Raw genomic sequence first — 24,850 nt, forward strand, 5'->3', positions numbered from 1 at the left:
AACGACACCCACAAGACTAATACACAATCACATGGGGGTGGCTACCTAGGATCATCGATATCATAATGCAATCTTGTATCTCACTTGGCATTCCAGAATAATAATTATACTTGTACGTACATGGAACTATGGAAGAGTTGATTATTGATTCCAGGGTGACAAGATTAATTAATTCATTAAACTTGTCGACAGGTCAACTCACCGACCAGGGAATTTAAGAAAAAGGCTCAATTGTACAACACAACAGCCTTGTTTGGGAAATTTGTTTTAGTTCTCATGGGGACTTCTCCTCGTTTGCCATCATACATGTACGTAGTATTAGACAAAATTTTAAGTCTAAATTCAACTCCCACATAGAGAAATGAAAAGGACAAATCCAACATACCAATACTACTTATATACTACTCACATTCGAATTTATCTTTTCTTTTTTCTTTTCAGTATGTAGATCAACTTTGAACTTGATATTTAGGTCGAGCGATAGGTATCACTGTACTGTACATTGTCAAATTTTCGTAGAATGTCCCACAACAATTTACATTGAATTTGATTGACAAAGGTATACGATGGGACATTCCTCGAGGGATTAAAATCCACTTTCAACCTTGCTCTTCCTCTCCTCCAAAAGAATGGTACTAGAACTAGCCTAGCAACCTACTCCTAGCTTAGCTAGATAGCTAACCACCCTATGCTCACCAAATCAAATGCATGCATGCATGCATGGCGCCATGGACTACTTACTTACTACTACCATTGTCCATTGATTGAGGTGATCACTAGGCTGTCAATGGGGTGGTAGGGTGGCATGTAGGCCCCTATATAAGGAGCTATAGCTTGGCAACAACCTGCCATTGCCATTGATCCCATTGTGTGAGCTCAATCGTGTGAAGAAGCTAGAGCATAAACTGCAACTGATAGGAAGCTAGCTAGCTAGCAGGAGGATCAATGGCGTCGTCTCCGACGATGTTGGTGGTGATGTGTAGTAGCTTGGCCATGGCGGTGATCCTGTCGTCGAGCTCGCCGGCGATGGCGCAGCTGGACGTGGGGTTCTACAGCAAGACGTGCCCCAAGGTGGAGGAGATCGTGCGGGAGGAGATGATCAGGATCCTCGCCGTCGCCCCCACCCTCGCCGGCCCTCTCCTCCGCCTCCATTTCCACGACTGCTTCGTCAGGGTAAGCACATTGATCATACTGTTCTTGGTGTGCATGCAAAAATGAAGAAGATGTGCTAGAATCTATGTGATTTTGAAACATTTTCTTAATAAGTTGAACTTGTTTAGAGAGAGTTGAGAGGGTTAGTTTGTCCCAACACCCATCACCTTAAATTATGGCTTTATTTTTAGATACCAAAACTTATTGACTATATGTCTTATACCCCGTTTCAGATTATAAGTTGTTGTAGAAAAAAATAGTTATATTTTCAACCCAACACAAATATATTAAAAAATATTTAATTATAGATTTAATGAAACTAATTTGTTGTTATAAATATTAATATATTTGTGTATAAACTTGATAAAATTTAGAGTAGTTTAACTTTAACCAAAGTAAAAACGACTTATAATCTAAAACAGTGGTAGTATATAGTAGTCGGCGAAGATGTAAATCATTTTTATTATGTAAAAATAATGTCAGAGACTTTTCCAACATTTTTGCTGGATTCGAACATTATTTTCATTGATAATGCAGGGTTGCGACGGGTCGGTGCTGATCGACTCGACGGCGAGCAACACGGCGGAGAAGGACGCGCCGCCGAACCAGACGCTGCGAGGGTTCGGCTCCGTGCAGCGGATCAAGGCGAGGCTCGACGCCGCCTGCCCGGGCACCGTCTCCTGCGCCGACGTGCTCGCGCTCATGGCCCGCGACGCCGTCGCCCTCTCCGGCGGCCCCCGCTGGGCCGTGCCCCTCGGCCGGCGAGACGGCCGCGTCTCCGCCGCCAACGATACCACCACCCAGCTGCCGCCGCCCACCGCCAACATCACGCAGCTCGCCCGGATGTTCGCCGCCAAGGGCCTCGACATGAAAGACCTCGTCGTGCTCTCCGGCGGCCACACGCTCGGCACGGCGCACTGCTCGGCGTTCACGGACAGGCTCTACAACTTCACCGGCGCCAACAACGCCGGCGATGTCGACCCCGCCTTGGACCGGAGTTATCTAGCGCGGCTCCGGTCGCGGTGCGCCAGCCTCGCCGGCGACAACACGACGCTGGCGGAGATGGACCCCGGGAGCTTCCTCACCTTCGACGCCGGCTACTACCGGCTGGTGGCGAGGCGGCGGGGGCTCTTCCACTCCGACTCGTCGCTGCTAGACGACGCGTTCACCGCCGGCTACGTGCGGCGGCAGGCCACCGGCATGTACGCCGCCGAGTTCTTCAGGGATTTTGCCGAGTCGATGGTCAAGATGGGCGGCGTCGGCGTGCTCACCGGCGGCGAAGGCGAGATCAGGAAGAAGTGCTACGTCATCAACTAATAATTAATCTACGTATTATAGCTTAATTAAGCAATTAAGCTCGTAATTATGTGTCTTAATTTTTCCTGCTGATTATTGATTAAGTGTTCCCTAATTAATCATGCGTGTAACTGATGTATGTGTAGAGTGGTGGCGACATATCGATCTATACTAGTTTTACTTGGATTACTTTGTTTGTTAATTGTATTATTATGCAATGTAACTAAGAAATTAATCAAATAATGAATCAAGTATTGCACACGTATATACATTTCGTTTCATTCGAGAAGGATCATGGGAGGTCGGAGTTTGAACACCGAAACCCCTTGGGTCGGTGACGACCGCTTCAAAATTCTTGCATTCCAAATTCTCTGCCCTATATCCATACCGCTTCTATCAGCACAAGAATATGGGATAAAAAATGCTTTGGAAAGATGCAGGCGTTTGTTGCGGTGATGGACGATCAAGTCATCAAGACGAGATCGTGTTCTGCAGAATTCTGATGTACTCTGCACCTTAGCACCTCTCGGGCGCGGCCTCTCGATGCAGGGTGTGCAATGCTGTCTCCTGCGTGCCCGCGCCCGCGGTGGCGCTTTTTTGCTACCGACGGCGGCGCTCCGGCGACGAGCTGCGTGGCGTGAGGCGGTGGGAGAGGGGATGGGGTTTGGAGAAGAAAACTCCGAACCCCTTTGGGATCAGTGCGGCCCAGACGATTCACACGGTGTGTCATCCTTGGGCCGAGGAAGGTGGTACAGTGGGGCTTGAGATCTGTCAGTAGAGCCGATACGGCCCAGCACTGCTTGGCTCGGGCTCTTACGTTTGGAATAAGTCTATTTTTTCACCCTTAACTCATGCCCTGGTTGAATCGCATCCCTCAACCCCCAAACTGGGTATAATCCGTCCCACAACTACCAAAACCGTAGCAAATCGACCCCCCAGGCGGTTTCATCCTACGTGGCACTTACATGGCAAGTTGACTTGGTCTATATGACTATATCCCACGTGGCATCGACGTGGCTCTTACGTGGCACTAAAATAAAACAAAACTTAAATGGGACTCATATATCAGTGAGTAAAACAATAAAAATAAATTTCGGGCCCACGTGTTAGCTGCCGTTTCTCCTCCCTCTTTACCCTTTATTTCTCAGGTGATGGTAGCAACCGGCGGTGGATTCGTGGATGGTGGCGATGGTGAGACGGAGCACGGGCGGAGGCCGCCGAGCTGCCGCTAGGTCAGCAAGAGCAGTCCGCTCGGAGGTAGCATGCGAGCGCGACGGCGTCGATCTCGGTGAAGGGGACGAGCTCCAGTGGGCACACACCCGCAGATGAGCTCTCTGTTGCAGGCGGCGCGCGAGCACGGTGGTGTCGATCTCGACGAAGGGGACGAGCTCCAGGGGCAACGGTGACGAAGGTAGGGACGGGGAGCGTGGCGATGGTGGGGCTTGAGGGCGGTGGGGCTCTTACCGTGGCCGGCGCCAGGGTTCGGGGTGGGAGCGAGCCGACGAGGCCCGCCACCCATCTGTGTCTCCGGTGGAAGCCGATGGCCTCTTCCAGGCTCCGGTGCTAGCGGCAAGGTCATCGCCGCCGGCGTCTGCCTACGCCTCCATTGCTGTTATGCGGTGGAAAGTCACAGGGACGGTCGAGGGAGGGGATGAGGTTGGTACGTGGCGCTGGAGCAAGGCGACAAGGCCCATCAGTGTCTCCTGGTGCAAACCGACGGCCTCCTCCAGGCTGTGCCTCCATTGCTGTTGTGGCGGAGAGATCGGGGGATGTCAGGATAGGGAGCGGAGAGGGGGGCATGGCGGCAAGGTCGTCGCCGCCTGCGTCTCCATCGCTGTTGCGTGGGGCGGGGCGTGGAGAGGGGATGTCGGGGGTGGGGCGGGGCGTGGAGAGGGGGGTGGTGGCGTGTGGCCCCCGTGCTCCATCTCACCGCCGGTTACTGCCATCCACCTGATAGAGATGAGACAGAGAGATGAGAGAGAGGGGGGTAGCTGACACGTGGGGCCACTTAGGTTTGTTTTCATTTTAGTGCCACGTAAGTGCCATGTCGATGCCATATGGGTTGAAGACCAAGTCAACCGTGCCACGTAGGACAAAACCGTCTGGGGAGTCGATTTGCTACGTTTTTTTAAGTTGGGGGATGAGTTATACCCGGTTTTACGGTTAAGGGATACCATTCAACCAGCGGCATGAGTTGAGGGAAGCAAAATAGACTTGTACCACTGATCCTGATATAGTTACGCGTGTGCCTTGCCATTGCATGTGGTGAGCCGATGATGAGGACGATACCAAGTCGATCAGGTTTTGCATCATCTCCGCCGCGTTGTCTACTCATCATGCGCACACGCTGTCACCAGTCACCACACCGACGTCCCCGGCCGGCCAGCACGTGACGGCGATGCTCCAGCGAGGCGAGCATGAGGCTGTGTATGGGGCGAGGTGATTCGGAGAAGAAAACTCTGAACCCCTTTGGAATCTTTACATAGGTCGTCGAGGGGGTTCGGAGAATAAAACTCCGAGCCCCCCATGCCCCCCACCTTGGCCCTTGGGGTCTCGTGGCAGTTGGATCGGGCTTGTGTGGTCCAGATGAGAATTAGGTTCAGACTCGGCCTGTCACGCCGATATGGCCCATGAGGACGATACCAAGTCGATCAGGTTTTGCATCATCTCCGCCGCGTTGTCTACTCATCATGCGCACACGCTGTCACCAGTCACCACACCGACGTCCCCGGCCGGCCAGCACGTGACGGCGATGCTCCAGCGAGGCGAGCATGAGGCTGTGTATGGGGCGAGGTGATTCGGAGAAGAAAACTCTGAACCCCTTTGGAATCTTTACATAGGTCGTCGAGGGGGTTCGGAGAATAAAACTCCGAGCCCCCCATGCCCCCCACCTTGGCCCTTGGGGTCTCGTGGCAGTTGGATCGGGCTTGTGTGGTCCAGATGAGAATTAGGTTCAGACTCGGCCTGTCACGCCGATATGGCCCATGACTGTTTGGTGGGCTAGATGGAGCTCCAGATGCACCCGAGCAATAGGGCTCTTATGGCCGCGGTAACTCCTCCTCCTGTTTCGGCCTACATATATGCTGGGATTGGCCATTTGGCCCTGTTCTATTCAGCGAGAAGGATTGGAGCGTGACACATCTAATCTGTCAAAATTCATTGCATCATTTTCCGGGAAAAAAAATTCATTGCATCATTTTCGCAAAAATAAAAGATAGACAATGCATCCTTTCCAAAAAAAAACCCATTGCATCCCACAACCTTTTTTCTGGTGAAAGTTACACGACAGTACGGATGGGATGATACATATGAGGTATCGCCTATATTTTCGAGTATCATCCGAACGGGATACTGTCCTGTAGCATTAAAGTTTAATGATATTAATCGTATAGGCATATAGTACATACTTTAGTAAAAAAAACTTGTTGTCATTTGCTACTATAGGAGCCTACAGTCATTAACAACACCAGACATGCGTCCGGCGAAAAAATTACACGGACATCCAAACACGCAACATTACAATCCCGAGATGCTACTACCCAAATGGATGCGTGATGTCGCGATTAATGCACATGCGTAATGTAAGAACCATCACATAATCCATGGATTTCCGGGCACCCGAAATACGCGAGAGAAAAATAAAGCCTCATCGATCGGTTCGAGGAATCATGCAGATGCAGGGTCATGGATCAAGCACAGGCTGCGTCCTCTGCCGGAGCTTAGATTCATGGCTTCCTCTGCTCTGCACATCACATTACGGCGCAGGAGGTTGGATCATCCTCAATGGAATATTGGTAGAGAGCGTAGCCTTGCCCGTTCGGGTAGCCCGCGACGCCGGCGTCGGAGTAGGAGCCCTGTAATGGCGGCCTAGCCGTAGCCGCGGTGGAAGCCTTCTCGCTTCTCATCGAATTGCTGCTGTTTACCCCGTTCTGCTGCACGCTCTTGTTGCCGTTCTTGCAGGTGTAGCTCACCCTAACCTTCGAACAATAGAGAGAAGAAGATCATAGGTAGGCTCAATCAACTCAAGCCTCAAGGAATGAAGTTAATAATGCGTACTACTCTCCCGTCCTAAAATAAATGTAATTTTGCACTGTTTTTATCTAACATTTGACATTCTTTATTTGAATTTTTTTATGATTATTGTTTTTATTGTTATTAGATGATAAAACATAAATAGTACTTTATGTGTGATTATTTTTTCGTGGGTCAAACGTTGGACACGAATAATCACAGTTGTACTTATTCTGGGATGGAAGTAGTACTATCTGTCATCCAATGCACTACACGGGGTCACGGGCTATAATTGTTACTAATATTAAAATTGTAACTGCTATACATTGAACATGTTGATTTTTATGAATTATTATAGTGATTTTGGAGAAAAGTCACGTCTGTTACAGCTCGCTGATTATTAATTTTAGTCTTCAAAGCTGAACTAACAAAACACTAAACTCACTCTAGAGCTCTTTGGTTCTAAAGCTCCCACCTTTTAACTCTGAATTAGACCCCAACAATCCAAACATGTGGGCTAATTTGGGGCTAAAGTGAATTAGCCATTCTCAAAACATTAGCCTCTTCAAAAGGTGCTAATGGGGCTAATTTTCTGTGTGGACCACTTAAAAGTAGCCCTATCTCCCCCCTCTCTTTCCTCTTTCTCTCTCTTCGCCTTTTAGCCCTGAATTAGCTCATGGATCTAAACATGTCACTCTAGACTAATGTTTAGTCTACCAATTCAAGATTAAATATTACTCCGTAACTCTTAAAATTAGCTCTAGGCTAATCTTTCGGACAAGACCTAGGATAGGTTCAATTTCCAGCAAGTCATATTAATTGATCATAACAATATACAAACAGCAAAAGGAAAAAAAAAGAAAAAACTTTGATAATAAAGCAGATCGAACAAGGGGCCATGGAAACTTACCCATAATTACTAAATATTTACTTCTATCTCCGTCCTAAAATATACTCCCTCAATCCCAAAATAAGCGTAGCCATGAGTTTTCGTGTCCAACTTTAATCGTCCGTCTTATTTAATTTTTTTTAACAAAACAAAAAAAAAGTCTCGCATAAAGTACTACTCCCTCTATCCCATAATATAAGGCGCGGTTAAACTTGTCACGGTCTCCAAAACTAATCTTTAGCTTATAATTTCTCATATATTATAAGGTTTGTAGCAACAAAATTATAACCATATGAAAGTAAATTTAAATGTCAATATAATGCTATAATTTTTACCAAATAATATTTATTTCATACTATACTAAGTGTTGGTCAAATATTTTAAATGTTGATTCTTGAAATGCGTGCACGCTTTATATTATGGGATGGAGAGAGTATTCATGTTTTATAATAATGGTGGAGAGACCCGGGAGGCGACAGTCGCCGAGGCCCGCTCCTCCTACGCGCGCGCAGCCTCGCCGCGGCCGGCGACGCTGCCCCCGGTGGCATTGCCGGCGGCGGCGCTCGCCTCCCCCCCCAGCACCACGACCTCCCCACACCATTAACTTCCTCTCCTTTTCTTTTCCAGATCCAAAACTCTCTTCATGCTAGCTTGTCTCCCGCCCTGTTCCTCCTGCCTCCGGCGACGGCAGCCGGCTGTGGTGGTGGGTGGCCGTCAGATCCGCCTCCTACCTCGCCCCAGCAGCCTCCGGCGACGGCAGCCGGCCGTGGTGGTGGGTGGCCATCAGATCTGCCTCCTACCACGCCCCTGCAGCCTCCGGCGACGGCAGCCGGCCGTGGTGGTGGGCAGCCGTCAGTTCCGCCTCCTACCATGTCCCCCTGCCTCCGGCAAGGTCGTGTGGTGGGGACGGCTTGCTGCCTGCAATGTCGTCGGTGGGCTGCGACGTCGCCTGTTGCCGGTGCCCAGATCCACCTTCCCCTTGGCAGCATGGCCGGAATTGGTCAGCTCAGTGGCGACCGACAACGCTGCTGACTTTGCCGATGTCTGCTCCATTTTCTTTTCTTCTTGTCTACCCGGCGGTTGGAAGCATTTTGAGCTTTGCCACGATCAGCTCAGCCCAAACCTGCATGTCTAGGAGTTTGCTGGTGCCTCGGCCGCTCTGAATCTCCTCAATTCTAGCATGCTTCTCCTTGGCTCGCTTGGGTTTGCCTATTGGTTGGAACATGTGCTTCTCCGGCGGTCGTGATGCTCCCGATCTTTGTTCTCTTCTGTTGATGTTTCATCCATCTGTAGATCCCCATCTCTTTCATTTCTCTTTTGTTCAGTCCCCTGATTGCCCTTCACCCTCTCTGCTTGGGTGTCCCTGACTGCAATGTTTAGCGGTCCTTCCTCCTATGGGGCTTTCTTCCCCCGAAGGGCGTTGAACTGGCTAGCAATTTGATAAAGCTCGATTGAAGACGGCTTGATGCGGGTGGCCTATGGCCTCAACTTTCAGTGGCCTTCCCTCTTTTGGGGCTTCCTTCCCCCAATAGACGTCGGGGGGCATTGATTCAAGTAGCAACATGACTAAGTCGTACTTCTGACGGCTTGATGCGGGTGGTCTTCGATAACCACAGTCTTTCGACTGCCAGAGAACCAAGCCGGTATGCGCGTGGCACTGAGGCCCTCCGGCACCTTCGATTCTTGGTGTTTCAAGTCTGCATGCGAAGTGGATGATGTTCAATTAGGGTTCTAGCATTAGTTTGATTTGGAATTTGGTCGGGTGTTTTTGCAGGTGGCAAACGTCAAAGCTTCTCAGTGCGTGGTAGGGAGGTTGTGATGCGTCTGTATTCTCTTCTCTGTATACCCCCGTGTATTCTTTCTTATTATCCTCCAGGGCTCCTGTATTTACGCAGGTGAAACCTGCCCTGTGTAAGATCGTTGGAAGTAATATATTCAGGTGGGCATTTCGCCCCCTGGTGACCAGTCTAAAAAAATATAATCTAATAATAATAAAAACATTAATCATGAAACATTTAAAATAAGACGGACAATCGAAATTGGACACGGAAACTCATGGCAACGCTTATTTTGGGACGGAGGTAGTAATAATTTTTGGCTATATATATATAGAGAGAGAGAGTGAGTGACGAAGATAGTATAGATATCTTACTGAATTGTTTGCCTGGTGATGACTGTGAGCAAGGAGAGGGTCGATCTTCTCTTTGTGGATGGATTTGGCAGAGCTGATCTCTCTCACCGAATTTATCGAGGACCTGTTAGAGTTGATCTCTGTCTGGGATCTTACTATCGAAGAGTGAGCAGAGTTGATCTTTGTCCGCGATCTTACTATGGAAGAGTGAGCAGAGTTGATCTCTGTCCGGGATCTTACTATCGAAGAGTGAGCAGAGTTGATCTTTGTCCGCGATCTTACTATCGAAGAGTTGGCAGAGTTGATCTCTGTCCACGATCTTCCCGAGGACGACTTGGCAGAGCTGCTCTCTCCTAGCGATCTTACCGAATAATTTGAGCTGCCGGTGTTGATCTCACTCTGCTTCCACCACGCTGAATTGTTTGCCAGCTGGTGATGACTGAGAGCCGGGTTCATCACTCTCAGTGATCTTACTGAACTGTTTAAGCGGCGGCCATGATCGGAAGCGGTGTGGTTGCCGAACATGATGCCGGCGGTGTTCTGCTTCATTCGTGCTGAATTGTTTGGGCGGCTATAACCAGGAGCGGCGTGCTGATGACTGGTCATCTTATCCTCGCGGACGCCGGCGTTCTAACAATAAGAACATGGATGATCGATGATCAATTAATTGGTCAACTCAATCAGCACAACGAAGAAAACAACTCCAGTTTGATTATCTATATTTATACTATATAGTACCGAATTGCTTGCACGGTGGTGATTGCGATCCACGACCACAAGGTGCAGCTCATCGATCTTCTTCGCCGTGCCTGCGCCTTGGGCGGCGAGGAGGTCCATGAGGCAGTTGCTGATCTTGTTATTGACGCTGTCCAGCTTGGCGTCCACCGCGCGGCTGCCCACGAGCCTGTACATCTGGCCGTCTCCGCAGCAGGACTCGACGAGCTTGTGCGCCTCGTCGAGGGCCTCGTTGAGGCTGCCCAGCATGTCCCACGTCGCCGCCGCCGCCGCCTCGCCGGTAGCCGCGGGCTTGTAGTTGTAGTTGCTCAGGATGCCGGCGACTCGCCGCGCGCGGTCGGAGAGCTCCAGGCACTTGGTCTGGTTCTGGCGAGCCTTCTTCGCCACCGTGGCGATCTTCATCGCCAGCTTTATCATCGCGCTCACGAAGCTGAACAACGACGCCGGCTCCATGGATCTCGAAACTCGAATTGAGACCACTCGCTTAATGGATCAGGATAGAAATTAAAGGAGCAAGGAGCTCTCGATTGAATAAAAGTGTGAACTGTAAAGTAAAATCGCCAACCAGCTCCGACTGTGATGTGGTGGACTGGACTTAAGCACTGCTGGTATACGCGAAGCTTCGCGCGTATGCCGCCCGCGCAAACGCGTTTGCCCCGCCAGCGACGTGCATATGTTTGCTGTTTCTACCCTAATTTCCAACTGATAATCTACTACTACACCATCCGTTTCATATTATACGTTGCTTTGGCTTTTTTCTTACTAAAATCTTCTAAAGTTTGATAAAGTTTAAATATATATATTGCAACATTTGCAACATAATACAAATATATTATCAAAATATATTTAATAAAAACTAATTTAATATTGTAAATATTGCTATTTTTTTAATAAACTTAGTTAAATCCAAATAAGTTTGACTAGCAAAAAGTCAAAACAACTTATAATATGAAATAGACTGAGTACTTTGTTTCATATTATACTTAAGCTCAACAAGGAGGAAAAAAAATCATGCACAGTATATTTGAAGGACCAAAATGTTTTGAAACAGTGGATTCTATCTACCCAGGGTTTCCCAAACCGCCGAGGCCGGGGTTACTGCGCCCCAGCCGTAAGCACGGTTACCGCGCGGTAACCGCGGCAACCGTGAAAACCCGCACGAAACCGTGCAAAAATTCAAGTTATTTTTCAAATTTATTTGAATTTAAGGAGGTTACAGCGGTTTTTCTATTACCGTACTCCGCGGTAAGGCCGGTAACCGCGGTACCGATGGTAATGTAAACCATTCTACCCTAGCTGCAATTTGAGCAACAAAACCCCTTCAACCGGCGCATCTATCGATTACTCTGCCTGCTCCCTAGTCCTCCACCGTACAGAATAAGTCTACTCTTAGTCCCTCATATCTTTGAGCTGTCTTGTATGGTTAGAATAAATCTATTTTGTGCCCCTCATCTCTTTGGGCCGTGCCTCATATGGCTAGATTAAATCTATTTGAGCTCCTTGTTGTTAGACCGGATCGTGCCGGGCCAGCATATCGTGCCAAGAAAGAGACCCAAGCACAAACCAACCGTCGGGCTGGACATCAAGCTCTCGAATGGCCGCGACCCGACGGCAATGGCGATGGTGATGGAGTCTGGAGCCATGTACGAGGAAAGAAAGCTGGTGAGGGGAACAGTAAGGGACGGCCATGAATGACGCGGCCATCGGCACACCGGCGAGCAACTACTTCAGTGACGAGGCCGAAGAAGGACACGATCATATCCTGTCGAGTTGTTCAGGGAGATGGATGGTCGAGATGTTCCTCTGGGCTGCACTTTTCTAATAACTAAACAATATTATTGGTCAATTAATTAATTTATGATTATTGGTATTGTATTCAGTCGTGGATTCCTATGTTAGGGATTACCATTTTTCAAGATTCTTATTAATTATGTTAACACCAAATCTTGTTTTATCCTTTTTTTTTTTCCTTTCCATATGCTCCCAGCGTTATTAGTCGGAATGGAAATAAGAGAGAGCAAAAAGCTTCCCGGAAAATTTCCTATCCCCGCACCTCGCTCAAAACCCTAAACCCTAATCTCGCCGGCTCGCCGCGCAGGCCCCTCCCCAGCGAGATGGCAGAATCTCCGGTCGCCACCGTCACCGATGACCGGAGCGGGGATAGGAGAAAAGCAGCGGCGGCCGGGGAGGAGCACACCAGCGACGACCTCCTCCTCCTCCTCCGCCGCCGCCTCCTCGACGAGCTGAGGAGGCTGAGGGAGGCGGAGAAGGCGGAGCGGGAGCGCGACGCCCGGTCGGCGAGGCTGATCCTCCTGTCGCTGCTGCTCGCGGTGGCGACGCCGGTCCTCCTCTGGCTCTCCGCCGGCGGCGAGCCGCTGCTCCTCGTGTGGAGGCTCTCCCTCCTCCTCACCGCCTACTTCTTCCTCTGCGCCGCCCTCCTCTCCCTCACCACGGGCCTCTTCGCCCTCGCCGTCGACTTCTCCTACGGCGCCTTGCTGGCCTACTTCGCCGGCCATGCCATCACCCCGCGCGTCGGGATGGTTGTAGTCTTCCTCAACTCCGTCTCCGCCGCGGCCATGGCGGGCCACGCGCTCGCCGAGCGCCGCCAGAGCGGCGGCGCCGAGCGATCCGCCGACGAGATCCCCGCCCTGAGCCACGACAAGGAGGAGTACGCGCGCTGCTGCCGGATCACCATGGCCGTGCTCTCCTCCCTGATGCTGGTTGCCCCCACGGTGTTCGTCGCGTGGGAGCTGATCTCGTGGTGGCTCACCATCGCCGACTTCCCCGTCGACGAGATCGTCGGCGACCTGTCCATCGTCGTCATGTTTTATGTCTTTTGCTTCCTGCTGCTGCTAATCGAAGAGGAAAGCCACTTCTACACTATCATCGCCGTCTTCCTGGTCGTCGCAGCTTTGCCCCTATTTTTCTCCATCGTCTTTGGTGATGCTGCCGCCATGGTGGTCTCCTGGATTGGTGTCCTTGCCTTGACTGTTCTCCTTGGATATCGCCTGCGACTCTACTCTTCTCACCAGCAGCACAAGGTGATGATGATGATGAGGTACTACTAGATATAATAGATTCTATCTATATTTTAACCTTGGCATTGCACATTTTGTGGATTTATATTACTATACTCGTACGTTTACGAATGCTGGTAATGGGATATGTGTTAGCACTAATCTTGACAGGGTAATTTGTATTAGTTAGATATATGTGATGTGTTCACGTATTAGGCATCTAGTAGTATTCATGTATGTCATGTACTGGACTAGTGTGCAAGCATAGATGGGTCAATTAGCTAGCTAGTAACTGCATGTGCTCGTGTGCTGCATGTGTAGTAGGAGTGAGTCTCAGGTTGTTAGCTAGATTATAGGATCAGCAAGTGGTGTGCGCGGTGGAATCGGTAGCTGCATGCGTATGACTCGGCCAAGTCGTTGGAGCTGTATGTATGTACACGAGGCTACTTAAGCCGTGTATCACTCGGTTGTTAGTGTGTGTGTGTCGCAGTACAGAAAGCTAGACGTGCGTCGTCGCCGGCGTTCGTCGCCAAAATCTCTTGTGTGTGTGACTCAAATTTGCTACTGTGTGTGTTGTGTTCATACTACGCGTGAGTTTGCTGCTCCATTAGTTTGTTGTTTCCTGGGCTAAAGCTAACAATATGGACATAGATTAATATGAAATATATCATTCCACAGACATGAAAGACCAAATTTGACTTCTACAAGATACAACAAAAAGAATAAATTAAACTGAAAATAGTTATAGTACATTCGCAATTATATATATGTGTGTGTGTGTGTGTTTGTGTGCGTGTGTGTTATTTTTGTTACAATTTATAGAAGTTGAATTTTAACTTACATTTTTATGGAGCGATATATTTTATATTAATCTATCTTATCAATTTTTTTAATTTCTTGATAATTATTTGCGACTCGGTTGGTCTTGGATCTTAGAGGAATATTCCTCTCCAGGGACTAACCCATTCCGCCCACCCCTAAACCAAACACCCCTAAAAGTGGGTTCGCCCCATCCTATCATATCCTTGCAACCAAACACTACCTCAGATGACATGCAACTGTGCAAGCAATGAGAGGACATCCCCTCGAGGGGTGAAAACAATTTTCCCTATTAATGTTGTTCTATGTTTTGGTTTTGCCTTGTTATGAACCTTGTTGTACGGCTGTTTTTTGCATGTGTTCCTTCATTGAAGATTTGCTCCGGTCTAACAAAAAGTACCACGAGGTACCAGTACCTTATGATACTAAATCGTTCCGATCGTTGAACCTAGTTAGGCAGGATGGATATTGTTAGATCCAATAATCGGAAACGACTTGGTACCATGAGGTACTGGTACCTTACTTTTTGTTGGACAGAGATTTGCTCCAGTCCAAAAAAAGTACCTCGAGGTATCGGTACTTCACGGTACTAAATAGTTTCCGATCTTTGGATTTAGCTGTACAGGATGGGCATTGTTAGATCTAATGATCGGAAGCAATTTGGTACCGTGAGATTCTGGTACCTCGAGGTACTTTTTTTTTTTTACCGGAACTACTCATCTGGATAACATGCATATCCTCAGGATTGGATTTTTTTTTATGGAGACATATATATGGTGGAGCTGAATTACTTTAATTTCAACCGCTTCTAAAACATTAATAATTGACGTGCAATCTCGCAAAAGAAACTTACTTGTACTGTTCAAATTTCCTTGCCATGTAGAAGTACACAGTACAGATGGTGGAGCTGAATATATTGTACTTGTAATGTTTTGTTTTCCTTGCTATGTATATGCAGGTCTGATGACAAACTGAACGACCAGAAACAAGAGCTGGCCAAGAGCAAGGACACACCAGCTGATGATAATCATGAACCGGTGGACGCATCGTCGGTGCCATCGCCACCAGCAGCTGGTTCCCCACCATACATTCACCCAGAGGAGCCTATCCTCTCCTGAATCGGAGCGGCAAGGAGATGGGTGTACAACGCCTGAGCTTTGTGTGATCGGGGTCTGAATCTTTTTTTTTTTTTTTTTTTAAGTTTGAGGTCTGAATCTGATATGGAGAATCGGAGACATGATCACTACTATTCACTAGCAACATATGTATAATGTATATGCTACTAGTACTTTTTTTTAGAACAGCTACTAGTACTTAGTTAGTGCTTGCTAACGTATATTAGTATCCACATCATAGATCGATAATTGCCAATTTATCATGTTCTACTACAGTTCGTCATCTTTACTATTACTAGTTGAAACCCCGCGCGTTGCGGCGGGCACATTAGAAAGGATGAATATGCATGTAAGTATGAATAAACATGAATAAGTGAGATATAAGTGAGTAGTTCTGCTACCTAACCAAACAGGAATATAGTATAGTATAGTATACAATTTCAAAAGTAAGCAGTTCTGCTATCTGATCAATTAAAGATGATATTTGCATCATCAATTGCTTAAAGTGCCAAGCACAAAAAACTCATTTCGAGTCCAAGGAGTTGGAAGTTTATAGTCACAATGACAACACCATTCAGATTTACTGGAAACATTGCAAGCAGAATATTGTTAGGAACACCAAGATCTTCACCAGAGGATAAATATAAGTTGAGTGAAACACATGCAAATATAAAATTAAGTTTTGTTTATTTGATTACAGCAAACTGTAGGTAGGTAGTAATATTGTGAGCTGGAAACAGTAGGAAACTGTAAGTTCTAAATCTCATTGTTTTTGACATTTTCTCCATAGAGAATGATATGCATGTGAGGAAGCTTATTTTTCGTGTAATTCACAACGTGAGCTTGAGTTGGCTGCAGCTTGTAGAGGTCGTCGGTGGATGATTTCCCTTGGAGAGTGATAGAAATAGCTGTTGATTTGGATGCAGTAATCTTGGAAACTGCTTGCAGGTAGTTGGTGTGGATGAGTTGCGCCTCATGGTTCCTGAAGAAGAGTAATGCGTTTGATGATGTATAGATAGGCATATACAGTGTACAGAGCACTGAAATGCATGAAGCATGTTAAATATAAAATATAAGCTTGAAAACTATGTAATTAGGAAGCTATAGCTGAACCTGGATAGCAAGAGCTAACCTATTTTTTTCTGGTTGTTGGTCCATCTGTGTTGGCAATGGACGTTGTGTTTGCAGAAGAAATTTTGTGAAGGAAGGACTGTGGTATGAGAAATTGAGCAGAGCACATGTTGTGGTGTTGTGGGTGATTCTTATAGTATTTCAGTGGTGATAATAAGGATACTATTTTTGTTTTCTCATTTATTGCAGAATCAGATATGATTAAGAATCATATCTTGAGTCTTTTATTATTGAGGATAAAATATGGAATAGATATAAATGCCATATTTCAGATTTGGTTGGTTTTGCCAGTAAACTTGCAAGTAATGGTTGCAAAGATAAGTTAGCAATGATGGTGATAGATTTGGTGCATGTCTAAATTTCTTAAGGAAATCGTTAGCAGTAATGGTGACAGATTTGGTGCAGGCCTAATTTTTTTAAGAAAATCTATATATGTTGCTGATAAAAGGCCATGTTGTAGGAGAATTGTGAAGGATTTGAAGAGTTGTACCTGTTCCTCGTGACCCGATGGCTGTTGATCAGCTATCTTTGGCTGCTGCAGCTGGTTTTCCTCTCCATTGGGGGAGGTTTCCGTTCTGAATTTAGCAGTCAAATTAGTAGCAAAACATACATACATATATATATGCGCGCGCGTGACACACATATATATGTTTATAGGCTGAAACTTTATATGTTTGTAGGCAGAAACTTAAGGTGTGCACGTACACTTTTTTATGGCGCTTAGAATTTTGTCCTGGAGAAAATTCTGTTGACGGTTGTTTTTCCTTGATGAGATCTACTTGTTGGGAATGATAAAGTTGATTTGTTGCAACCTGAATAGTGTTTGCAATTGCTGGGCTGATGCATATATGAAAGGAATTTAGTTGAAGAATAGTTTGTATATTCTGGAAAAAGAACTTGTATGAGTGCAGTACCTTGGTTGATCAATGTGTAACTCCTTTTCAAATTGAAGAGCTCTCTTTGCCGAAGGTATAATTTGGTTTATTGTATTGTTGTCTAGAGTTGTTTCTGGAGGTTGTAGGGACGGTGGCGTAGTGGGATGTTGGTCTTCTTTGCTGCTATTAGTTGTAGTCATAAATATAGAAATGTTAAGCAGAATATAATAAGTAAAAAAGGCATATGTTGGTTAACCTGCAATGTTCCATGGTGGTTAGCCCTTCATCTGTTGCAAGTTGTTTGGTGGCTGATTCCTGAAAAAAGTTATTTTTAGATTATAGATGGTTGGTAGAAGATATGGTAAGGACAAACATTTGTATACCTTTGCTACCTTTGTATTTTCCAGAGTAGGTAGCATCAAACTTGTATTTTCATTTTCAACGGGATAACTCTTCTTGAGGACATAATTGATAGTGAAGTGTGAAGAGTACTTTGTATTCATGGCAATGTGAAACAGTCTTGTTTTCCCAATGGCTGTATCAAGAGCTATGGCATGTTCTGTTGCATCAATTTTCAAGTTCTGGGTAGCTTGAGTAGCATTTACCTCAACCAAATCCTCAGCCACATTGTAGAATGCTACTGCGTCCAAAGTTCCTGATTCATCTTTAATTGTTAAAGGAAGTTTGTACCTGAAATTTTGTTTGAGTATATTAGATTTGTTTATAGAAATGTAAGACGAATTAATTAATAAGAAAAATTAGTATTATAGATATGTCACATACATTGGTTTTGGCATGGAATGCTGACATTGACATCTTGGAGTGTCGGAGTTGCTATTGTATGATGCAGTACATGATTTGCATATTTTGTAGTACCAATTTGTATATGGTACTATCGCTGATACCTTTGCAATGCAACTGTATGAATTCCCTCCCTAGTGTGTAAGAAATATTGAAATGATTATTTAATTAGATTAGCAACTTATTTAGTGATGTAGTGTGAATGAGTTACCTCGAAAGCAGAAATGGGCAGTCTTGATATTTCTTCAAGTTTGTATAGCTTACCAGCCGCTTGAAGTGGAGTTAAATGTTCAACTCGTGGCATTTGTTGTTGGAGAGTTGGAATATCCCATTGGTAGCTTGAAGGAAGATTGATGCATTTTTGAAGCAAATATAAATTAAAATCAGTATGACAATAAGCTATATAAGTTACCTGCTTTGATATTCAGCAATCTCTGTTATATCGGAGTCAAAATATATTTGTGTTGCTGAACTTGATGTAGCCTCTGTTTTGCCTTTTAAAATTGTAGCACATAAGTGAGTAGTGTTCTTTATGAGAGGGGGTATTAAAAAGTTATTTGAGGGACTGACCTAAATAAGTCCCTGCTGTAAGTCCAGCAAGTATAGCTACTACTATTTTGTGGTCTGTAGATTTCTGTAGAACAAAAGCTTCATCAAATGACTCTCCATATTCACCCCAGAGGACTATTTCTTGTTCTTGTTCACTACAAATTGGTGAAACAAAAGGTATAAACTACCGTGTCATATACATTTGGAACATAAAAATATAATGCATATGTGATACATACTCTTTGTTACGGATTTTGAGCTTTCTGTTTTTCTTGGATGATGTTTTGCCAGCATAATCATATGGTCCAACATGGCTGATAACTCCTATCAGATCTAGAGGCAAAATGTTTGAGATTAGTTGTATAATAATTAAATAAAAGAAGATAGAAAATGCAAGTATTACCTATCAATGGTTTTGATATTCTGCTTTTAGATGGTATCTGATCAAATGGGCAGAATTCAAAACCATAGTTTGGGATGGATGAACCTCTTGATTCTAGGTGATGAACCTTTGTGCTGGACTTAAACTGCAACATGTATTTTTGGTGGTGGTAAATATATTTTTTGTTTTTAATATCAGCAGTATTGACATCCACAAACATGTAGACACAGCCTAGAGTTAGTGATGGACGAAATTCATTTTCAAGTTTCTTTGGAATAGTAAACTGCACCATAGTGCCCTGCAAGATTAGAACTGGTATAAGTCTAAAACTGCATCGTTTTATCAGTAATATTTAGATTGGAAGTTAAGCATAGGATAAATCATTTTTTGGTGTAGGATAGTATACCTCTTCATCAAGAATTACCCCATCGATGCTGAATATTGTTGGTGTACTGGCTGAGGCCATGTTTTTAGCATCCCATAGTCTAATAAGTCGTCCGAAAACTTTGAGGTTTTGCTGTCCCAAATTTATCTGTTTGAGTTTTGTTGCTGATCCCATCTATGGAAATGTTCCTGAAATAAGAGGTCTAAGGTTAGCTAGTAGACAATATCAGAAAACATACATTGCATATAAGAGATAATTTGTTTACAAAATACCTTGGTAACTAATTCATATCATTGTTGATACGGTGAAAAATCTCATGATATACTACATTTTGCGTGCAATGTTCATTTGATGAACTATTGCTGTTTATAAGTATCCGCAAGCCTTTTGGAGATGTTACTCGTGATAACGCAACATATAATTGCCCATGAGAAAAAACTGGAGATGGCAAGTATGCACCAACTTTTTGAAGTGTTTGACCTTGGCTTTTGTTAATTGTCATCGCATATGACAAACGTATTGGAAATTGACGTCTTTTTAGCTTGAATGGCCACTTAGATTGGGCTGATGTCGTTATAATACGCGGTATGTATGCTTTTGAACCTTTGGCTTTTCCAGTCATTATTTCCCCTTCAATGATGCGGGTTGTGAGCTGTGTAACAATAAGTCTAGTCGCATTACAGAGACCTCTAGAAGGATCAAGGTTACGCAAAAGCATTATAGGAACACCAATTTTGAGATGCAAAACATGGTCTGGAAGTCCATTCAAAGATATTGTGTTGAGGAATTCTGTTGGGTATAGAGCCTCTAGAGTTGAATGGTTTGCACAGCTATCATCAATAGTATCTGAGCTATAATATGACATTTCAGCAGCTGTTACTTGAGCAATGATTTTGTTGTTTATTTCTGAAACAACCTCATTTATTGGTGGTAAAATTGCACGATCACAAAAATATGTTGTAATATTGCTTGGTACATATCCTAAGTCATACACAAAGGAAATCAAGCTATCAAGATTTCTGGAATCTGAGGGCAACAAAAGAGATTGGGGTATCTCTATGAAAGTACCATTGGTTTCATTTTCTATTGAAATATGAGGCTCTGTACCATTTCCTACTCTTAAAAGCCAATCTGCAAATACCCGTAGTTCTTCTTTATCGGATGGTGAAAGGTTTTGTGAGCTAAGTCTCATATTTTCAGTCAGTTGAAGAACTACACATTGATGCCATAAGTATGAATTAACAATAGAAGCTCGTAGAATTTGGTGCCTTGTTGCATTCTGAATAACAGGAAGTGTTTGCCGAAAATCTCCACCAAATGCAACAGTTATTCCACCAAATTGCCTATGCTGTGCATTAGGTCGAATGTCCGATAATATATCTCTAAGTGTGCGATCTAATGCTTCAAAACAATACTTGTGATTCACAGGTGCTTCATCCCAAACAATAAGAGATGTTTGTTGAATAAGTTCTGCTAAGTGTGTGTTCTTCTTTATACTGCACATAGAATTCTCACGTATGTCCAAAGGGATTTTGAAGCGGGAATGAGGTGTTCTACCTCCTGGAAGTAGGAGGGCTGCAATTCCTGATGATGCAACAGCTAATGCAATTTTCCCTTGAGTTCTCACAAAGTTTAATAAAGTTGTCCATAAGAAAGTTTTCCCAGTTCCTCCATATCCATACACAAAGAATGTTCTTCCCTCATTATTTATGACTGAGTTAGAAATAGAATTGAAGATTTCCTTCTGGTTTGTATTCAGACTATTGATGTCATTAGCAGATGTAGATGCAATGCTGGTAATATCATAGCTGAGTTCATCTAGTAATAATCTATTATCTGCAGATGCACTACCAATATCATCTGGAAGTGGCAAATTAAAGTGTGACAAAGAATATCCAGCATTTCTCAATAATTTATCCAATTCAAATAATAGGGCATTGCCAACAAAAGAGTCTGTAAATGAACTATTACTTTGTGATAGATTTTGATTTGTTCTGTATCTAAAATCTTCACTCATATGCTGGGCATGTTCTGTAAAAAGCCTTTGTGGATTTGTCACCTCACAAAACAGTAAGATTGTTACAAATAACTGACGTAACTGATATGGTAAGGCCCATTGCGCTGCATCATTGAGAGCATGGGACCACTCTTGGTCATCACCAAGGAGACCTAGAGCTTCACATGCAGCTCGAAATGTTGGATGTTGCTGTCCAGATATATTTCTGATTTCAGAGGTCTTTGGTCCTTTAACTATATGGAGTAACATCCTCAAATAATACTGCTCCCCTTTGGTTGGATCAACATGAGCTATACGTCCAATTTTGTTGTAACAACCACGACGTATATCCCAATATTTTTCACTTGCATGCCATGTAAAGTATTCATGGAATTCAATATATGTATGCTCTCTAGCTTGAGGAAATTGACTATTAGCTTCTAACCATGCAGTAAGTTTGGATTTCTGATTTCCTGGGTTTTCAATTACTTCTTCTAGGTCATCATCCTCTATGTACACAACATTATTCTCTAAAGGGAGGTGCACCGGAAGGCGTTCAACTGATGGGTCTGTATGGTGTATATCAAACTGAAGTAAATGCCAAGCAGCATCATTTGGGGTTACACATTGACATTCAAGATAGTTGTCTATTTCATTTATAGTTTCATTTGCTGAATTACGACGAATACCAGCTCTAGAACAATCATATCCTTTTGTAACGTACTTAAAAAGATACTTATGCATACCATCATGATTAACACTTTCCACATTTATGTGAGCTTGGTACTTAACCACCAAATCAACATTATGAGGAACAATGAATCTGTTGTCAATGTCAACCCCATTTTTTGTAACAACTATTTGATTGTTTGGTCGTGCGTATTGGGTAAAACCATTTTGCAATATAGAAGTGTGTTCACAGAATTCCTTTGGATAAAATTTGGAGCACCTTCCTTCAGACATGCATGGTGAATAGGAAATTCCAGGACCGCAAGGCCCATGGATCATAAAAGAAGTAACAGCTTCAAATCCTATTGGATCAAGTGTAGGATTTGGTAGTTGAGCTGAAATACGTAGGTCAACCTTTTCAGCATCTAGAGGTTCTTCTTTTGAAAGCCAAATGATTATATGGACATGTGGTAGTCCACACTTTTGAAATTCTACCGTGTAGACAACTGTACAAAAGGGTTAACTATTATATGGATTTGATGAACAATATATGTATCTAAGAATTTTGATTGAAAGTTGTTTTGGAAATTACCTGCATGTATGGGACCAAAAAAATTATTTTTTTTAATGTCATCCATTAACATATTCAGTTTCATTTTGAACACACGGTCAACGATATCTGGACGATCTGAAGGTTGTTGTCCAGGTGCTAGAGCTTGTAGGATTTCTGGCCAATATGCATTTGATGTGAATGTGACAAAAAGATGTGGGCAACCATACTTCCTACAAATAGCAATGCAGTCTTGGTAGTTTTGATATTGATACCGAGGGCTTCCAGTATGAGAGGCTGGTAAGATAACCCGTTGGCCAGCCGAAGAACCAGTTGTAATGCCTCTAGACACAGAGCTGGCTAAAGAATTGAATTGTGCCGATCTATATTTGTGTTGAAAACTGGGCAACCTATAGTGTTGTATGCGCTCGCCTTCAACACAACAATAGCCATCAACCAAATAAGATTGGGTTAACCTCCCACAACGTAATGGAGTGTTGAATTGGCCTGCTCTATCATGCATTATATAAGCAAAGAATTCAACCATTGTTGCTTTGTTACGCCGCAAGGAAGATGAACTTGCTGTTTGGTTATACATGATGGATTCATGGAAACCATCTTCACCATATGGGAATAAAATAGGATATTGCATGGCCATAAATTTTCGGTGTTTTTCATCTATACGCTGCAATTGTGATGAATGGTGCTGTATTATTATATCCCGACCAATATCAGTCACCCCAATATCCCCAACAACTAATCCTACAACCTCTGCTGCAACTGGTGCACTATATATATCTCCATGTGCATCTGTCGAGCCAAATAGTCGGATCTTGTAATGATCAGATTCATTTTCACTTAATCTTTCTCTTGCTGTTCGGAATAACTTCACAATGGGATTGTGTGTATCGAACATTTCTATTAGAGAGCGAACAATTTCTTCATTGGCATGGAAGGAGTCGCGAGAAGAAGAAGCAATGTTGATTCTGTTAGAGATTTCATTTTCTGTATCAAAGATGTATAGCTGAGCATATTCTGGCCGACGACCTTGTGAAGGTATTAAAGAGCCTACTCTGTGGCAGATCTGTCCACTAATTTTGAAGACATATGGTCCATGGCCGTCGTTGATGGATTCAATGATTTTAGCCCCCATTGAAGTCATAGCAAACATGGAATTGTATCGACGAATATGCTGCAAGAAATGATTTGAAAGGGAGCTCGCAGAAGTTAACAAATTCAATATGGGTTCTGGAGGTGGATTATAAGATGGCAGTGATATCCTTCCCCCCCTGCAACATAAATTATAGGTTGGGTTCCTCGTGTGCCTTTCTTTTCGTGCTCGTTCTTCATACCAAAATAAAGCACCACAATGGATGCAAGAATGCTTGGGGCTGCCAAGATTAAGTGGAGCATAGATTGTTCCTAACAAAGTATATCAATGGAAGATGGCAGATACTATTATATATAAGATGTAAGGTTGGCATATGTCAAATTTTACGTATAAAGGATATGATAACATACGGCGATGGCGAAATACTTGGTTTGATGTAGACACAGATGAAGAATTATTACTCTCAGCTGACTGGGAATGAGAGGATATTCCAATAATTCGTTGTTCATTAGCCAATGGAGGAGTAGATGCAGATGAAGAGCCTATTTCAGTTCTGTTCAACTCTCGATGCAAAGCCCGCTGTTCTGAAGATGATGCTATATGTTGTGAAGGGAATGTGGGTATAGAATTAGATAGGCTATAACCGGGTAACTAAGGTAGGTAGGCAACGATAAATTTTATATTACTAAAAAAATTGAAGGGGTAAATTGGGGAACCAACCTCTACCTCTATGGGCATCCAATATGAGTTTACGTTTTCGTCGTGATTCAACAGCAGTAGCATGATCAGGGTGAGGGACCAAAATATGTGCCAGTGGACGTCTTGACCGACGACGTCCTACTGGAAAACGTGAAGTACTTTGCCCAGCATCCATGGGTTGAACCCTTTATTTTTTAGTTTTAATCAACAAAGCATCTGATCATATATTTACAAATATCGGATGTAACTTTATTATATTTGCAAAATGTAGGAGTATACGCATAAGATGTAACTGGAATATGAAATCAGAAAAGAGATATACAAAAAATTATGAAAAATATAGGATGAGTTGAACATCACACATACCGAGCAAGGTTATCTGCTTTTATGACAATTGTCAGGCTTCTCCTCAAGTGGTGAAACAAATGTTCTTGTATCTATTAATAAAGGATAGGTGAAAGAAGTATAAGCTGCAGGCACCATTTTTATTAAGAAACTAAAACAGTACTCAATGCATAGGTCTCCAACATGTGCAAA

General features: G+C 44.1%; 4 protein-coding genes across 6 annotated transcripts; 2 read left to right on the forward strand and 2 right to left on the reverse strand.

The window, feature by feature from the left end:
* The first annotated feature begins 714 nt into the window (after positions 1 to 714).
* LOC4351067 (peroxidase 1-like) lies at positions 715 to 2,713 on the forward strand. The gene is made up of 2 exons (XM_015761103.3): positions 715 to 1,173; positions 1,690 to 2,713. Exons 1-2 carry the CDS (start codon positions 946 to 948, stop codon positions 2,467 to 2,469), a joined length of 1,008 nt encoding a protein of 335 aa, XP_015616589.1. The 5' UTR covers positions 715 to 945; the 3' UTR covers positions 2,470 to 2,713.
* A 3,092-nt stretch (positions 2,714 to 5,805) lies between these two features.
* LOC4351068 (probable GPI-anchored adhesin-like protein PGA55) lies at positions 5,806 to 10,692 on the reverse strand. 3 transcript variants are annotated; one of them, XM_015762453.3, is made up of 3 exons: positions 10,218 to 10,692; positions 9,501 to 10,109; positions 5,806 to 6,425 (listed from the first exon to the last, which is right to left on the reverse strand). In XM_015762453.3, exons 1-3 carry the CDS (start codon positions 10,665 to 10,667, stop codon positions 6,198 to 6,200), a joined length of 1,287 nt encoding a protein of 428 aa, XP_015617939.1. In that variant the 5' UTR covers positions 10,668 to 10,692; the 3' UTR covers positions 5,806 to 6,197. The 3 variants fall into 3 exon arrangements, with proteins under 3 accessions (XP_015617939.1, XP_015617941.1, XP_015617942.1); XM_015762455.3 differs by having other exon boundaries at positions 5,806 to 9,229; XM_015762456.3 differs by having other exon boundaries at positions 5,806 to 9,250.
* A 1,558-nt stretch (positions 10,693 to 12,250) lies between these two features.
* LOC136354017 (uncharacterized) lies at positions 12,251 to 15,440 on the forward strand. The gene is made up of 2 exons (XM_066305587.1): positions 12,251 to 13,272; positions 15,009 to 15,440. The coding sequence occupies exons 1-2, from the start codon at positions 12,329 to 12,331 to the stop codon at positions 15,166 to 15,168; spliced, it is 1,104 nt and encodes a 367-aa protein (XP_066161684.1). The 5' UTR covers positions 12,251 to 12,328; the 3' UTR covers positions 15,169 to 15,440.
* A 373-nt stretch (positions 15,441 to 15,813) lies between these two features.
* On the reverse strand, positions 15,814 to 24,398 carry LOC107276665 (uncharacterized). The gene is made up of 14 exons (XM_066305588.1): positions 24,335 to 24,398; positions 19,310 to 19,476; positions 18,925 to 19,201; positions 18,761 to 18,854; positions 18,543 to 18,676; positions 18,385 to 18,466; positions 18,184 to 18,310; positions 17,955 to 18,106; positions 17,555 to 17,861; positions 17,428 to 17,486; positions 17,211 to 17,354; positions 17,002 to 17,133; positions 16,787 to 16,871; positions 15,814 to 16,147 (listed from the first exon to the last, which is right to left on the reverse strand). Exons 2-14 carry the CDS (start codon positions 19,460 to 19,462, stop codon positions 16,139 to 16,141), a joined length of 1,755 nt encoding a protein of 584 aa, XP_066161685.1. The 5' UTR covers positions 19,463 to 19,476; positions 24,335 to 24,398; the 3' UTR covers positions 15,814 to 16,138.
* Between the last annotated feature and the right edge of the window lie 452 nt (positions 24,399 to 24,850).

This window comes from Oryza sativa, chromosome 11, assembly GCF_034140825.1.
Source record: "Oryza sativa Japonica Group chromosome 11, ASM3414082v1".
Taxonomy (NCBI): domain Eukaryota; kingdom Viridiplantae; phylum Streptophyta; class Magnoliopsida; order Poales; family Poaceae; genus Oryza; species Oryza sativa.